General features: G+C 36.9%; 2 protein-coding genes across 5 annotated transcripts in view; both read right to left on the bottom strand.

The window, feature by feature from the left end:
- LOC134268323 (monocarboxylate transporter 9-like) overlaps positions 1-15,855 on the bottom strand; it is an 82,090-nt gene extending 66,235 nt beyond the window's left edge. For 2 of the 4 annotated variants that reach the window (XR_009992337.1, XR_009992336.1), the window contains exon 1: positions 13,017-13,198. Coding sequence is in view for 1 of the 4 variants with exons in the window: in XM_062750568.1 (XP_062606552.1) it covers positions 14,941-15,084; positions 15,574-15,739 (310 nt within the window). In the remaining 3 variants the exon portion in view is untranslated. Of the gene's footprint in view, positions 1-11,704; positions 11,807-13,016; positions 13,199-14,940; positions 15,085-15,573 lie in introns of those variants that run through there. The other 2 variants (XM_062750568.1, XR_009992335.1) reach the window with 2 other exon arrangements.
- Positions 1,719-3,071, bottom strand: LOC134268304 (uncharacterized). The gene is made up of 2 exons (XM_062750546.1): positions 2,410-3,071; positions 1,719-2,234 (listed from the first exon to the last, which is right to left on the bottom strand). The coding sequence occupies exons 1-2, from the start codon at positions 2,821-2,823 to the stop codon at positions 1,719-1,721; spliced, it is 930 nt and encodes a 309-aa protein (XP_062606530.1). The 5' UTR covers positions 2,824-3,071.
- Positions 15,856-16,991: the final 1,136 nt, after the last annotated feature.

Raw genomic sequence — 16,991 nt, 5'->3', positions numbered from 1 at the left:
TACATGCACTAAAAAATGATTGTAAGGTTAGAAAAGCTGCTTTTAGTTCTAACACATTAATGTGTGATCTTTGCTCAATATAAGACCAATGTCCTCCTGTTTTCTTATTTGTATTGGGAACCAAACCACCCCAACCTAGTTTGGAACTGTCTGTTTGAATAATAATTTGGGGAGTGGACAATGGCTGATAACTCTTACACTTTTCTGCATTATCAATCCACCAGGTAAGTTCTTTTTTAGCACAATTTGATAAGATGAATTTCCCATCAAAATTTCCCTTATTTTCTTGAAGACGTCTGTTCTTTTCTATTTCTAGAATTTTTATATGCAATGGTGCATATGGTATTGCTGGTTCAGCAGCCACAAATTTCCCAATGACTCTGGAAAAATCGCGGATAGAAATTTCATGCTTACGAAGTAATTTCTCACAATCTTGAATAATGTCTTTTGCTTTTTCTGGTGTTAAAGACATTGTCATGTTTTGAGAATTCAGCACAAATCCTAGGAATGATATACTTTGTTTTGGTATTAATACTGACTTCTCCGGGTGAATGGTAAACCCCAAATTGTCTAATAATGAGACCGTTTTAAGGACATTTTCTTGACATTCTTCAAAACTTTCTCTTTGCAAAAAAGTGTCATCTATGTAAATCAAACTTAAAAATCCATGTTTGTGTAACACTGAAAACACAGGTTTCAGAAGCTTGGTGAAGACCCTTGGACTACTTGTTAATCCCATGGGCAATGCAGTGAATTCATAGCACTGACCCTCCCATACAAAGCGTAGGAATTAACGAAAATTTTTATTTACATTAACGGAATAATATGCATCTTTTAAATCAACAGATGCAAACCAACAATCTTTCTTCATCATGTGTACTGCAGATTTAAAAGTGTCCATTTTAAAATGGTGATACTGAACATCTTCATTTAGTTCTTTCACATTGAAAATGAGTCTGTTTGAACCATCCTTTTTTGGTCTAAGAAAAATGTTAGAAATAAAGTCATTCTCACATCTATCTACTTTTTGTATGACATTTTTCTGTTCTAATTTCAGAATTTCTTCATTCACAAGTTGACTTTCTTCGTCATTAAATTTTAGTTCGGGTTTAGGTCTATTTTGTTGGGGCAGTGTATCAAATTCAATTTCATACCCTAACACAGTGTCTAATATCCACTTGTCAGTTGTTATAGATTTCCAGTTTTCATAAAATTCCCTTATCTTTCCTCCTTGAAAATTTTCAGGAACATTTATTAAATTGTTCACATCAACTGGAAGTTCAAACAAAGCATTTTCTGTGAATTTTCTTTCACTACTATAACTACTTACACAATGATCTAATCTGGTTGTTTCAGCTGCGGGCAGGGATTTTTCTACTTTTTGTTCGGCACTGGTTTCCTGCCCTTGCTCCTCCCTAAAAAAGGGTTGCTGTTGTTGTTGTTTGTTTCCTTGTAGTTGTAATTGAATCTGCCATAGGTATGTTTTGGTCCACCATATTGTGAATAACCTCTGAAGTGGTTTCCACCAGATCCTTTTCCATGATTTGCATTTCTTGATGTTGACGTGTCATGCTGATTTTCATTCAACTTTTTGCCCACTTTTCTTGAAGCATCTATTTTCTTTATCTGCTCGTCCATGCTATCTCCAAACAAGAAACTTGTCACTTGATTTGTATCATTACACAGGGGTTTGTACATCGGCTTAAGTTCTGGTCGAATTAGGTGCCTTCGTTTGTGAGAGATATCAGTAAATGCCAGCTCGCTAAGTCTAGCATTTCGTTAGTGTCTTTTGATGACACGGTCTTTGTTGTTTTCTTGCTGACAAGCAATTTGTCTAGAAGAGTGCAAGTTGGCACCATAGCTTTCAGAATAACAGATTGTGTTTTCTGTAGTTTATAATCGCATGACTGAGATTTTTTGCGCAATGATGGCCAGACTTCTGGATTACATTTTGGAACAGTCATGTTGTCACAGTTCTTAGGCCGAAAATATTTTTCACACAGTTTCTTAGCCTTTTCTTCTGATGGTCTGTTTTGAAATGATTTATTGAGGACCTTAGAAAGTTCTTCACTAATATTCGGTCCAGTTCTGTCATCATTTAACATAAAATCTTCTAGGGATCCTAAAAAACTCTTGTCATCTTCGTCTTCACTCTGTTTTTCTTTAGCTTCATTGATAAGAACATCGAAATCGTCAGCCTCATCAGAATCAGCTGTTTCTGTTTGATGATTTGTCTATAATAAAAAACAAAAAAATTTTCTTGTTAAATAGATTAACTTGATATGTAAGCCGTTTAGGCTTAATGCAAAGCTACTGGGAACCGACTATCGGAATGTTCCAATATGATAAACATAATCATAAATTTATCATTGCTTGAATTTTTAAAACTAAGGCATGTGTAAAACTTGCCTTCTGTAATTTGTTTGGCACTGGAGGTTCTGTCTCCGCCAATCTTTTTGACTGCATAAATTCCTGCAACATTTTCTGGTTCTGGAAAAATAATTTTTTCCAATAAAGATCGTCTTCGTCGGCCATGTTGTTTGTTTTTGTTTGGGAATTCTGGGATATGTGTTCTGTGCTCGGTCTGTCACTCATTGTTTTGGCGGTTTTCGACGCTCCGCCCCTTGAAACCTGAGTATCTCCAGCCGATCTTATGTAATCAATCGAGTCAAACGATTCTACAATTTCCTCAGAAATTGCTTCAGGAACAACAGTTAAGGTTTGAAAACCACTGTTCTGCTGGGCTGAAATGCCCGCGACCACACTGTCGAAGACAGCCTCTACTGAATTATTCAGAGAAGGTCGCTTGGCCTGATTGGCCATTGTTCACAAAGGATTTGGGTCAGGGCTTATGACCCTAAACAAAGTCACGTTGCGACCACGTTGAAGGACTTCTCCAATTGTAAACACGATGTCCAGGATAAAACTTAAGTAAAAACACAAAAATCCTCTAAATTCGTAATCAAAATAGGAAATAACGCTAAAAATTTTCTCTGCGACTAGAATGGCGGCTTGCTCGAATCACTGTTTACTACGCACTGAATCACGTGATGGCTACGTCACATCTCATGGTATTCCTCAGCATTGTTGATTTGGTAGAATCGGATTTATGCAGTGAATACGATATAAATCCATATATCACAGCGCACCACGCGGTATAATGCGCGCGCAATATACGCGCAGAGCATAGGAGCAGTCAGTTATCAACCACCCTCAAAGATACACGTCTTAATTTAAGTACTGCTTAATTGGGGAAATATTTTCAAAAGCCCTCCCTTCCAAATCCCTAATTTCTTGAATTCGTTTTCTGTGTGTTGAGTTTTTTCTTTCAGGAAAGATACTGAAGTTTTGGAGCCACGACTCATTCTAAGACGTTGCCTAGCCATGTCCGACTTCCCCCCTTTTCGACAGAGTTACATGCCAGAGTGATGGATAGTGCCAAGGACCAGGAGGAGGAGTTTCACTTATCCAATCATAATGACACTCGCCGCTGTAAACTGGGCGTAGTTGTTGTTTATGATAATCATCAATCTGCTTCACAGCAGCATCGTCACGGCTGACCCTATCTGCACCCAGTATTGTATTCTACGTAATAACCTTGATAAGAGCCAATGGCTGAAAGGCGAATTTAGCTTAACACATATCATCTTGACTTGCGCCGCTGTTAACAGGGCGCAACTCGAACATGATTGCGTGGATAATTCTGGAATGGAATACAAGGAACTTGTATATAATTTACATTGAACATTGATTGATTTATTTGAATATTGATTGGCTTAACATGAGCATACAATACATTGATCTGAATGAACTGAATATTGATTTGTTGAATATTGTTTGAACATTGATTGATCTAATTGAATATTATTGATCGAATTGAACATTCATTGATTGACTTGAACATTAATTGATCGTATTGAACACTGATTGATGCATATTGATTGATGCATAAGGCTGACGCAACTGCAGGAACTTTGAAGCTAAACGTCAGTCTTATCCTGTAAAACTTTGACATGTGTACAGTTAATATTGATTGATTGATTGATTGTTGATTCATTGATTGATTGTTTGTTTGCTTGCTTTTATTGGAGGTGTGCCAAAACCAATTGGGTCGGCACCCACTGTACACGTGTATTTTTCATAAATTGATTTGAACCAGCCGTGGCCATTAAAATGCCAAACTTAAGAAATAAATAATTAGGAAACATTAAATTCACTGTTGTTTTTGTGTGGAGTCTGTGATAATGTACTTTGGGTGTATTTTTGGTTTGCAGAATCCCAATGAATATTTATTCATTGAGGAACATAAATTTATGATTATATTTTTTGGTGTTTTTTTATCATATAAAGGTTTTGTTTCGTAAATTGCATGATATGTTTCTGATAACTATAAACTTTTATAAATTCTAAAACATAGCATAAAAGCAAAAAAAAAAAAACCAACGTTATTTAACTATATAAATTCATTTCCCGTTGCTCTTACTTTTAAACTTACATATACATCATTCTGTAAGGAAGAAGGATATGGAGATAACGAACAGTATTCAATCTCAGAGTCCATAAAACAATACAACTTAGGAGCAGAGCAAACACGGACCTCCGAAACATAAGATTTTGCACAAATTCTGCTTCATATGAATACAAAAATAGGTCTACTAATAACGAATTGCAATTGGTACCCATGGAAATTTCAATAAATTGTTGGAAGGATGGTATAAAAAAAAACCACATACATGTAGATATTGTCAATCAGAAACTCAAGCATCTTTTAGATTCATAATTTTGCAAATGACCAATTACCAGGTAGGTAGTTTTACGAGTTCCATTTTTTATTGAAAAAGCAAATGACAATGAACTAAAAAAGACAGGAATTTAATTTATCGTGGGGAATGGTAGTGTATAAAGTTGAAAAGTCGTAAGTTCTTAAGCTGTTGATTTTGGTAAATTCTTGTAATTTCAAATTGTCCATAAGTTTTTTGTAATTTTTGAGGATCCACATCTGATTCACACCACTTCTTGAATATATTGTTGCACAGTACTCTTGAAGGTTTTCCTTCACTACTGTTAATCTTAATGAACTGTCACAGAGTAATCGCCCGAACTAATTGTTAATTAATTGTAAATGAGTGAGTGATAGGTTGCAGGTGCGCGGCGCAGGCGTTGTAGCCCTGTTTCCCAAGAGTGTAATTTGAGTTAGTTAGAAAGAAAGCGAGTGGACAAGCATGGATTTATAATTTGTTTATTTGTCATTTCTGTTATCGTTGTTTATTGTGCATGATAGAGTTCTGAGAGATGAAAGTGAGCATTAGATTGATTTGTGTGAGAAAGTGGGGAAAAAGAGATTTGGTATGGCCATGCCCTGGGAACGCGCGTGAGAGAGAGGAGAACAAGTCTGAAAGTCAACGAGTGTGGATGTGTTTTTGTATTGTGAACAATTGTGATTTCTTATATATATATCTGTGTTGTAAATATGTAAATAAACAATGTAAATAAAAACTATAGTCATCCATTACCAGTGCCAGTGACAGGGAGGACCCCCGTCACATATTATGGTGGCCAGCGGTCGGATGAGATCATCTTAAATATTTCGACATGTACTTTGGAAAATTAATTTTTGGTCAAATACTGTAAAGATGCCACGGAAGAAGAGACAGGAGCCAATTGAGGATATTATTCCCGAAGCTGTGCCTGAAGTTAGACAGCCGTCCAACCTGATTAAGCCTACCCCATTCTACGGGAAACTCGACGAAGACTTTGATTCATGGATTAAGAACTTTGATCGAATATCCAGAGCTAATTTCTGGACCGAACCAAGAAAATGCATAACGATACCTGCATTCCTCCGAGATCAAGCTGCAGATTATTATGAATCTTTAGACGACGATGTGAAAGATGACTACTGTTCCGTTTGTGACGCTCTGCGGGAAAGATTTATTCCTAAAGAACTGCAATCTCTGTATTATTCCAACTTGTTCGGATACAAACAGGCAGAGATGCTAACCGTAGAAGATTATGCGTCGAACATAACGAAGCTTGCTACGCGTGCCTACATGGACATGCCTGGGAGGCAAAAGGAAACCCTCACTAAAGAGCATTTCGTCCAAGGATTACGGCCTGAAATCAAGAGGTATGTGTTACTTTCTAACCCTAAGACGTTTGAGGAAGCTTTCAGGCATGCGAAGAGGGAAGAATGTAACAACTTCCTGGCAGATGCCCCAATGGCCAGAGGAACTGTGGCATCTATGTCTTACGCTCCTTACGAGAACGGAAGAACTGGAAAAGTCACTCGCAGACCTGACCGCCAAGGTGTCAGTGATGGCAACTGAAATCGGTAGATTCGCATCGAAACAGCAATTTGTTCCTCCGTCTCGAGGACAAAGCCGTGGAGGAAGCCGAGGAGGAAGAGGCCGAGAATTCGGATTCCGCCCCCGACCAGACCGAAATCTTAGGACTACGGACGGGAGACCAATCTGCAACAAATGTCGTAGAGTAGGACACATAGCAGTTCGTTGCAATGAGCAACAAAGAAGCGCCAATTCGGAAAACTAAAGTCCGCCCTTTTGTGTGGAGGTAAAGGGCTAGAGGATCTAAAATACCCTCCTAGAGACAGCCGGTTGCGTAAAAGAGAAGAGGATTATTCTTCCGAAAGTAGTGAAAAAAGTGTTGAAAATGTGAAAAATGTATGTGAAAATATTGTTTCTTGTCAATTAAATCCTAAATTTTGTACCGCCAAAATTGTAGGATATGTGAATGAAAAATGTGCTGCGATGTTGGTCGACACCGGATCTAGTGTCACGATTATAAATGAAGCTTTCGCAAGCCAGAGTGGTATGGTGCCGGCTGGAGGAGTTAGTGTTACATCGGCAACGGGCAACCGTGTCGATATTGTTGGGAAGTGTGACTTTACGTTAAGAATTGGTGAACAAACCGATGTTGTATATAATGCATTTGTTGCTCGTGAATTCCCGTATGATTGTATTTTAGGTTTGGACATTTTGAAGGACTGTGCATGCTATATTGATGTTGCAAATGATTCTGTATATATAAATGATGAATGTATCTCATTTATTTCTGATGCAAGTTCGACTAGCGAGAGTGTGCAAGATGCATGTAATTACAAGAACTTGAATGGGATTGAGATAAATGAGAGCGTTGAGTCTGGTGAGCAAGGTATAGATGATTTCTATGTATCAGGTGATTTAGGTGAAACGGAACGCAAGTCTATTACTAAGGTATTAGATAAGTATAGAAAAGTGTTTGCTTTCAGTGATAATGAATTAGGGAAGACAGATTTGGTTGAACATTCTATAGACACAGGGGACAGTAAACCTATTCACTTGAGGCCTCATAGGATTCCTCACAGCCAGCGGATGTTACTGGAATCCCAGATAGAAACAATGTGCGCTAATGGAATTGTGCGACCGTCTAAGAGTCCGTACTCCGCCCCAATTGTTTTGGTGCCGAAGAAAGATGGCAAAGTTCGCATGTGCATCGATTTTCGTAAAATAAATGAAGTCACCAAAAAGGACGTTTACCCTCTCCCTAGGATCGACGAAATGCTGGATGCACTTAATAAGTCCAAGTACTTCAGTGTCTTAGATTTGTGTCAAGGATACCACCAAGTACCTATTAAGGAAAATGACAGAGAAAAGACCGCGTTTTCCTTCTTTGGAGGGCATTATGAATATAATTATATGCCATTTGGACTGTGCAACAGTGCGCCAACATTCCAGAGACTTATGGACTCTGTGCTTTCAGGATTACTGTGGAACACGTGTCTTGTGTATATAGATGACGTAATTGTCTTCTCGGAAACTATTTCCGACCATGTCAAAAGACTTGAGGAAGTGCTAAAACGATTCGAAAATTCAGGATTAAAGTTAAAAGCGAAGAAGTGTTACTTCGGAAAAACGGAGGTCACGTTCCTTGGACACAAAGTCTCAGCTGACGGAATATCACCTGACACGGAGAAAGTAAAGTCAATTCACAACTTTCCGAGGCCAACAAATGTGAGCGAACTTAGAAGCTTTCTGGGACTCATCTCTTACTACCGTAAGTTTGTAAAGGATTTTGCAAGTAAGGCTGCTCCCTTACACAAGCTCTTAAGGAAAGGTGTCGAATTCATTTGGGACAATAACTGCAAAAGTGCGTTTGAATTCTTCAAATCAGCTTTGACCAGCTTTCCCATTCTTAGGTATCCGGATTTCTCGCTTCCGTTTATCCTGTACACGGATGCATGTGACACTGGTGTAGGTGCCGTATTAGCCCAAGAAGGTCCAGATGGTGAACGGACAATAGCGTACGCGAGTAGGAGTCTAAAATCAAATGAACAGAACTATGCAGTTATCGAAAAAGAGGCATTAGCCATTGTGTGGAGTGTGAAATACTTTAGACACTATCTATTCGGCCGGAAATTTACTGTGATAACTGACCACAACCCATTACGGTGGCTTATGGACATTAAGAATCCAGCAGGACGCCTAGCGCGATGGTCATTAACTCTTCAAGAGTATGACATAACCATTAAACATCGACCGGGAAAGGTTCATCAAAACGCAGACGCCTTATCTCGAATTCCTGCCGAATCCCCTATAGCAGCCACCTGTGCTAAGGCAGACGCAGATGTGATACCAAAAAGGTCATATCAGGACATCCGCGACCGTCAGAAAAATGACCCTCTCCTAGCCGCTATCATTAATTATTTAGAGAAGGGAGAGTTGCCTGAATTATCTTCAAAGGCCCGTGAGACAGTAATATTATCTGGTGATTATGAACTCGGACACAATGGTCTGCTATATCATCTTTGGCAGCCTGGATCTCATAGACGACGTCAAGCTATTAGACGCCAAATAGCTGTTCCAAGGAGCCTGATAGACGAAGTCATGTATGCCTGTCACGACGACCTGACAGCCGGACATCTCTCCTTCCAGAAAACGTATGACAAAGTACAAGAGAGATTTCATTGGAAGGGAATGTATTCAGATGTAGAGTTTTGGTGTAGATCATGCGTAGACTGTGCTACCAAGAAATCACCGAAAAACAGACCAAAGTGCCCATTGAACCCGCTACCGGCAGTTAATGGACCATTCGACAGAGTAGCTGTAGATGTCCTTGGACCGTTCCCGCCAACCTACAAGTCCAATAAGTACATTATTGTGTTCAGTGACTACCTAACTCGATGGCCTGAAGTATTTGCCGTAAACAATGCAGATGCAGAAACGACTGCGCGACTTTTTGTAGAGGAAATAGTGTGTCGTCACGGAGCGCCTAGAGAGCTGCTATCAGATAATGGTAAGAACTTTAGATCAAACCTAATAAAGGAAATATGCAAATTAACAAATACCAGGAAAACTTTTACTACTGCCTACCACCCGGAGACCAATGGCCTAGTGGAGCGCTTCAATGGAACACTCACAACAATGTTGTCAATGTATGTGTCAGGACATCAGCGTGACTGGGACACCTTTATACCATACATACTGTTTGCATATAGGACCGCCATCCATGAGACTACAAAAGAGTCACCCTTCTTCCTAATGCACTTGCGAGATCCTGTTCTACCCGTTGAAGCCGTGCTCTGTCCGCCAACATTTTCTTACGCTGTAGCAGACGACTATAAGGAAGAGGCAAAAGTCCGCCTTCAAGAGGCCTACACGCTTGTCAAAGAAAACTTACAAAAATGTCAACAAAACCAGAAGGAACATCATGACCGTGCAGCGAAAGAGACTCATTATACTAAAGGTGACAAAATCTGGTTATTTACTCCAACGACTAAACCTGGACTCTCTCCTAAACTTACCCACAATTGGCACGGACCATACGAGATCATCGAGCGATTATCTAATGTTACATACAGACTACAGGACCCTGATCACAAATCGAAAACTTTGACAGCGCATGCTAACAGGATGAAGCCGTATCTTGATCCTAATGACCGCCCTGATCACGACTATATCCCGGACGAGGACGTTGAATACGAAGACGAGACGGCCGATGACAACGGTCCCATTGTCAAAGTATTAGATATGATGCGGTCAAGAAACGACTCCAAGCGGTTAGAGAAACGTTATTTTGTGCAGTTTCAGAACGGACACACCCAGTGGTTAGGTGAAAATGAAATCAAAGACTTTAGGATTGAACAAGATTTTATTAAGTCAAAGAAATAAATAATTGAAGTGTATATATACGTAGGTTGTGTAAATAATGTATATATAAAATGAACATTTGTTTCGAAAAAAAAATGTTAAGATAAAACGCAAAAATCTAAGAAAAAAAAGGTAAAACATGAAATGTGTATGCATGTTAAACTATTTTGTTATTTCTGTGTGTAAGTAATGTCTCTTTATCTATGAATGTGTGATTCTTGTAAGCGATATCAAATTGTCATTATCAGTCTACTACATGTAATTTTATTAGTGTGTCGGGACGCCACACTTAAGAGGGGAGGTATGTCACAGAGTAATCGCCCGAACTAATTGTTAATTAATTGTAAATGAGTGAGTGATAGGTTGCAGGTGCGCGGCGCAGGCGTTGTAGCCCTGTTTCCCAAGAGTGTAATTTGAGTTAGTTAGAAAGAAAGCGAGTGGACAAGCATGGATTTATAATTTGTTTATTTGTCATTTCTGTTATCGTTGTTTATTGTGCATGATAGAGTTCTGAGAGATGAAAGTGAGCATTAGATTGATTTGTGTGAGAAAGTGGGGAAAAAGAGATTTGGTATGGCCATGCCCTGGGAACGCGCGTGAGAGAGAGGAGAACAAGTCTGAAAGTCAACGAGTGTGGATGTGTTTTTGTATTGTGAACAATTGTGATTTCTTATATATATATCTGTGTTGTAAATATGTAAATAAACAATGTAAATAAAAACTATAGTCATTCATTACCAGTGCCAGTGACAGGGAGGACCCCCGTCACAGAACAGTAACGAAAGAGGCTTGGTTGAACATTTACTGGAACCCGCAATGTATCTTTGTTTGTAAGGATTCTTATGAAGTTTCGGAATCTTATATATATATATATATATATATATATATATATAGGGTAGTTCAAATTCATTTTCGCTCTGTAGAATATTAAAAATATTGAAAACTGACATACGATTTTGAAGAATTTCCTCCTTAGAAAAGAAAGTATGAGTATAAGTAGGATTACCACTTGTAGATTTAAATACAAGTTCTTCTAAAATACATTTTATATAATGAGCCTCACAAACGAAGACAATGTTGTTATTACCTGCATTGTCGGTAGGGACCAGTACGTGGATTATTGAACACAGAAGGATATCTGGTTTTCATATTGCCCCTCAATTTTTTAATACGCGACTTAAACATGGACATGATACATTTAATCCATTCTGACAAAGTACCAACGTCTTCTTTTCTTATTTGGCCCATCGTCTTTCAGAAATAACAATTCAAAGCATAAGGCAGCTTGATATTACCTGTATATAATATATTCGCCTTACAAGAATATTCCTACCAAAACGATTGTTTTTGCATCAAAAAATGACAAGGGTCATTATTCTACGGGGTGATTTTTCTACAATGCACACGGAGAAAAACGACCACAAGGCAATTATTTCTACAGAAAAATGGGTCATTTTTCTACGTAGAATATTGCCCAGGGGGTCAAATTTCTACGTAGAAAGAGGACCCCCGGTCAATATTCTATGGGGGTCACTTTTCGTCGTTACACCGGAAACAGTCTCTCACCGGAACAACCATCATAACAAGCCCACTGAGCAGAGTAGCCGCCCCTGTCAGGTAATACGCCACGGCGTAGGAACCTGTTGCCTGTACCAGATAACCTTTGTGGATCAGAAAGATGAATTATTTGTTTTTATTTACTATGAAATGTTTATTATATTTCAAAGCTTATTTCCAAAAGCAGCCATGGAAGTAACTATGCATAAGCGAAAAGAACAATAAGTAATCTGATGTCAGCGCTCTCCAAAATTCCTTATACTTCCAATAGAAATGTTCGCGAGCGCCCGCTTTTTTTAACAAAGGCCTGGTCAACCTCTTTCACATATTCTATTTTCATATTTAATTACCTCAGACCGAAAGCTTTTATTTTTTGCTGCATATTTGCATTTAACTTCGTGTACAATGATTATAGCACTGCATGTACGTATTAGCATTATATGTGGAAGAATCAATGCATAAATTTCAGTTAAATATACGTCACAGACTGAAGTGAGGTACATTTTGTATAAATGTTTTTGCATTGCTCGTGGTAACATCCATCTTCGTTAGCCAAGGGTTTCCGATCCGATACCTACTCTACAACCCTTGGCAGATTTGGCTGAAAATTTTAGAACTCGCGTAAACGAATCTGATTGGCTGCAAAGTCCGAGTCTACGCAAGGTTTGTACTTATCGACGATTTTCGGCTGAATTTAAGTCTTTTCGTGTTTTATGCAAAATAAGAGTAATATTTACAAGGGATGAAAGTTAGGACGTGATATATGCTTAAAAAACAAGTGATTAATTAATTTGAATTTTTTTCTTTTAATTATATATGTTTTCAAGAATTATTGAAAGGACCACATAAGTCAGTGTTCCTCATTTTAGGTGCATCAATTTAAGCAAATCAAATGTCACGGCTCATTAATAATAATTGATATGGCAACAAGTAGAAAGTGGTGTCAAACTCTTGACAAAAAATCCACGAAGAACGATATTTTCTACCATTTTTGAGGTGTGCCCACTGTCCACAGCTGTATGAAGTTGTTTGGATATATTCCACATCAAATTGCATGGAGGTCGCCATATTGTTTCAAACGTCATATTGATCTACGTATGTTACAGCTATTTTCATTGGACAAATAATAAAGAGCTTCAAGGGACTTAACTCAATTACGGCGATAGGCGGCGCAATCAAAGTTCCCGTTTGATAGGTCTAAATCTGCCAAGGGTTGTAGAGTAGGTATCGGATCGGAAACCCTTGGCTATTGAAGATGGGAAACATCAAGATAAATAAATTATCTACGTATAGAAAATGTTTTACTACATGTACCTCCTAAAGGTGGTCCTAAGAACGTTCCCGCACCGGAGACTAGAGTTAGGTATCCCATACATTACCCAATCAGCTCACTTCCAAGGAAGTCAGACAAAAGAATTATCAACAATCCGAGGGATGTCCCGAAACTCACTCCATACAAAGAATTCAAAATGACAGATGCTTCTATTGTGTGAAATAGCGGTACCGAAAAAGCGAGGAGACAGAAGCCCGATACAAAATTTTTTGCCATGAACAACAGACATCGGTTGATTTTCCGATGGTTTCCCAGAATTCCACCAATAATGGAACCAACTACCATTGCGCCTTGAGCAATGGATACGAGTGATGCTGCTTGGGTTACATCAAGACCAACTTTTGTATAATAATCTGGTCCAAAAAGTAGATGACCAGAAGCACCAAAATTCCACAAATGATTGTTTATCGTGTAAATAACATACGGTAAGTTAGTCATTAGTTTCATCGCTCTTGACTTTTCTATCGGTTTCTTTCTCTGTCCTTTCGTAATTTTCTTAGAAACATCTATACCCGAAGAATTTTGCTTAGATGTCCCATTTTGATAATTCAGGCCTCCATTTATTTCAGTGATTGTATAAATTGTGCTTTCAGTGAAAACATTGTCATCGGTTGATATTTTTCGTTTTTAATTTTTTCCATGACCGTTGAATCAGAGATTCCCTCATTAGAGCAGAGAGGAGCACTGTTTGTAAATTTACTGCTGCTAGAATATAAAACGAACCTCTCCATCCGAACACCTCAATTGAAAATTCAATCAAGTGTGGAAACACAATACCTCCAAGCGAGGAACCGGAAGTGACGATTCCTGTAACCAGCCCTTTGTTTTTATCAAACCACAGAACAGATAAAGTATGGGAGGGAAGATATAGTAAACAAAATCCAATGCCTAAATTGAATAAATACACAAAATATCAAACACAGTAAATCGTTAGTTAAATGACCACAAAGTATTTTACCCCAGTGAGTAAGCAAATGATTTTCACTTTGTAAAATACTTTTACAGGCGTAAAACTATATTTCATTATGAGTAGCAATGTCCGTGTTTTACTGTATTTTTACTGCAGCAAAAATAATATTGTGGAGTAAAAATTAATAATTGCGACTAGCAAGACTTTGGTTGAAGTATTTCGGCAATAAGCAGTTAAAAAAACACTTCTTCCCAGAAACCACAATGTTGGGACTTGTTTGCTGAAACACCCTGTTTGTACTTGATATATATACAAGTAAAATATTTTTTTGATTGATACATGACAATATTTGATAATTAATAACGAAACACAAGATACTAGTATGTCATGTTGGACTTACTCTAAATGGATATAAAATAAAAGAGGCCCATGGGTCACATCGCTCACCTAGTAACTTGGCAAAGCTGTTCTTTTCCAGATTCCCCCTTGTAATATCTATTGTAACCACGCCCTAACCCCAGAGGTAATAATTTTTAAAAATTTAGGAATCTACACTACCCCACGATACTTCCACATACATGTAAATTTCAGCTTTTCAGGCCCAGTAGTTCTTGATTTTTCCAATATATTTCAATTTAAACCTTGGATTCCCTATAGTGGCACCGCCCTACCGCCGGTGGTCATGATTTGAAAAGTTAGCATCTACACTATCCAGGATGCTTCCGTAGAAGTTTTTCAGGCCCAGTGGTTCTTGAGAGGAGGATTTTTAAATGACCCCGCCCTATTTTTGTCTTTTCTTGATTATCTCCCCTTGGAAGCAGACTAGGCCCTTCACAATTTATATTGTACCAAGTTTGGCCGAAATTGGCCCAGTGGTTCTTGAGAAGAAGTTGATAATATGAAAAGTTTATAGATAGACAGACGGACACAGAAAGCTAAACATACGGACAGACAAAAGGTGATCAGAAAAGCTCAGGTGAGTTAAAAAAACTTACCAGTTACAACTCCGAAGAACACTATCAGGTATTGTATATTTGGAGTAAATGGTAACACAGATAGCCCGACACTACTCATTATGGCGCCCAATAAACAAACCTTTCTGTAAGACATCTTCCGCATAAGGAAACTGGCAAAAGGGCCTTAAAGTAAGTAGTATTTTTTGTATAAGTTACAATCATTAATACGTATATTATCAACAAGTAATTAAGGAATACAAGCTTATATTTGTTAATTAATATATAGGCCTAATATTGTTACAAAATCAAAGTTTGAATTAATAAAAAAAAAGTATGTTGACGTTTTCTTTAACGAATTGAAAATGCAAAACCAATCCTGGAAATTTAATTTCTGTTAGCATAGATATAAAGTATACTGTAGATTCCTTATTTTTCGCGAGTACTTTTTATCGCGAATTGAAAAATCGCAAATTACCAATCATTAACAGGATTTATATAGATTTCAGCACCATAAAAATAAAAGCAATCTTTATATCTAATTTCTGTTAGCATAGATACAAAGTATAGCCATAGACTTTAAAATAATGTGTATTATCTTTAAATATAAATATTAAATAATATGGATAAAAAATTGTTTTTAAAATCTACAACTTTTTTAAAACTTATACAGACCTGAGCCCAACTGAAACCCAAGATGTATTGAACCGATAGAAGAAATGATTGATAAGCCCGAATCAAACTCATTTTGTAGTTCTATAACGTAGATACCAAAAGAAAGACATATTCCCAACGTAATGAATTGAATGAGAAACGCTGCAATGGCTATCACTACCCCCATGGGTTCTCCATGTCTTCAACCTGTATCTAAAACTGAGATATAATGAATTTAGAGTCTCAATCACGACCAAAAGCTAGAGTGATTTATCATATGATTGTTGTTGATCAAAAGTATTTTTTAAAAGTATCCTCGGTGTTCTAAATTACATAACTCCGACCGTAAAATGTAAATTTCAATTCATGTTCATGATACTGCAAGTATTTATATTGTATAATATGCATCTTTTGTAGCAACTAATTTTAAAATGTCAAATGTTAATTTCAATATATGCAACAGTGATGCTAGTTCATAAAAATACTTTTCACATATATGATACATACTGTTTTAACTGATTGTATAAAAAAAATCTATCAAAGATTATAATATAAATGTTCGATAACAGTACTTTATGGAGATCTTTCAATCATCAAGGGCAGCTAATAAACAAATAATAATAAAATAATAAAATAATAATAATAATAATAATAATAATAATTTTTCTCAAAAAAAATTTCACAAACACACACCCAATTATACGTAAAAAATTATATAATAAATAAATTTTATTAAAAAAAAAAACATAAATTTGGAAAAAATATATCCTGTTGTTTGGATCAAAATAAAACAAAATTACTCGGATAACTTTTAAACATTATCAATTCCTTTAGTAACTGTTCAAAGCATCAATTTTAAATTAAAATACACTACATGAAAATCAGTAACTATCAATAAAAATATATAAAAGGAGGTTTTCTTACGTTTTTATTGACTGAATCAAATATTAAATATATTTGCTTACATACCAAAAGAAAAAAAAATAAAGTAAACTTTCGTTTTTCGATTTTATTTCCAATGTATTTCTTGATAATCAAACATTTATATATTTTTAATCATTCCCGATGAAAACAAATATATTTTTAAAGAATGTGCTGTCATAGGCAAAGGAAATACCAAAATGTTTTTTTTGTTTTGAACATCGAATAATTTATAAATTAAATGAAATTTAATTTTGGTACTCGTTGATAAGAGAGGACTTTTAATGTTATAAAACAATGTTCCGTAGTCTAATTCATTAAAGACGACTCACGGCACTCATGGCCTGTCAACAGGAAATTCTAACTTCTCCATAGGCACCTGATCCAATTTCTGAAATTGTCATAGGTCCATGTTTTATTCCCTTATTTGTTTTATTTATGGAAATTTTGAAATGGTTTCTCTCTCTCTAATTATTATAAGGTTTTTGAGTGGTTATTATGAATTTTTCGACCAAAAA

This window comes from Saccostrea cucullata, unplaced genomic scaffold (assembly GCF_032062105.1).
Source record: "Saccostrea cucullata isolate Sc308-1 unplaced genomic scaffold, CSIRO_AGI_Scuc_v1 ctg2000, whole genome shotgun sequence".
NCBI lineage: Eukaryota > Metazoa > Mollusca > Bivalvia > Ostreida > Ostreidae > Saccostrea > Saccostrea cuccullata.
The sequence above is the reverse complement of the archived record's forward strand: the minus strand, read 5'-3'. Positions and strand labels throughout refer to the sequence as shown.

What these genes read in the sequence shown, in the direction of transcription:
- LOC134268304 (XM_062750546.1), bottom strand. Translation starts at nt 2,823, where the DNA reads ATGGCCAATCAGGCCAAGCGACCTTCTCTGAATAATTCAGTAGAGGCT. An exon ending in TGCCAAACAAATTACAGAAG is followed by an intron (nt 2,235 to 2,409) that starts GCAAGTTTTACA and finishes TTTTTATTATAG; the next exon opens with ACAAATCATCAAACAGAAAC.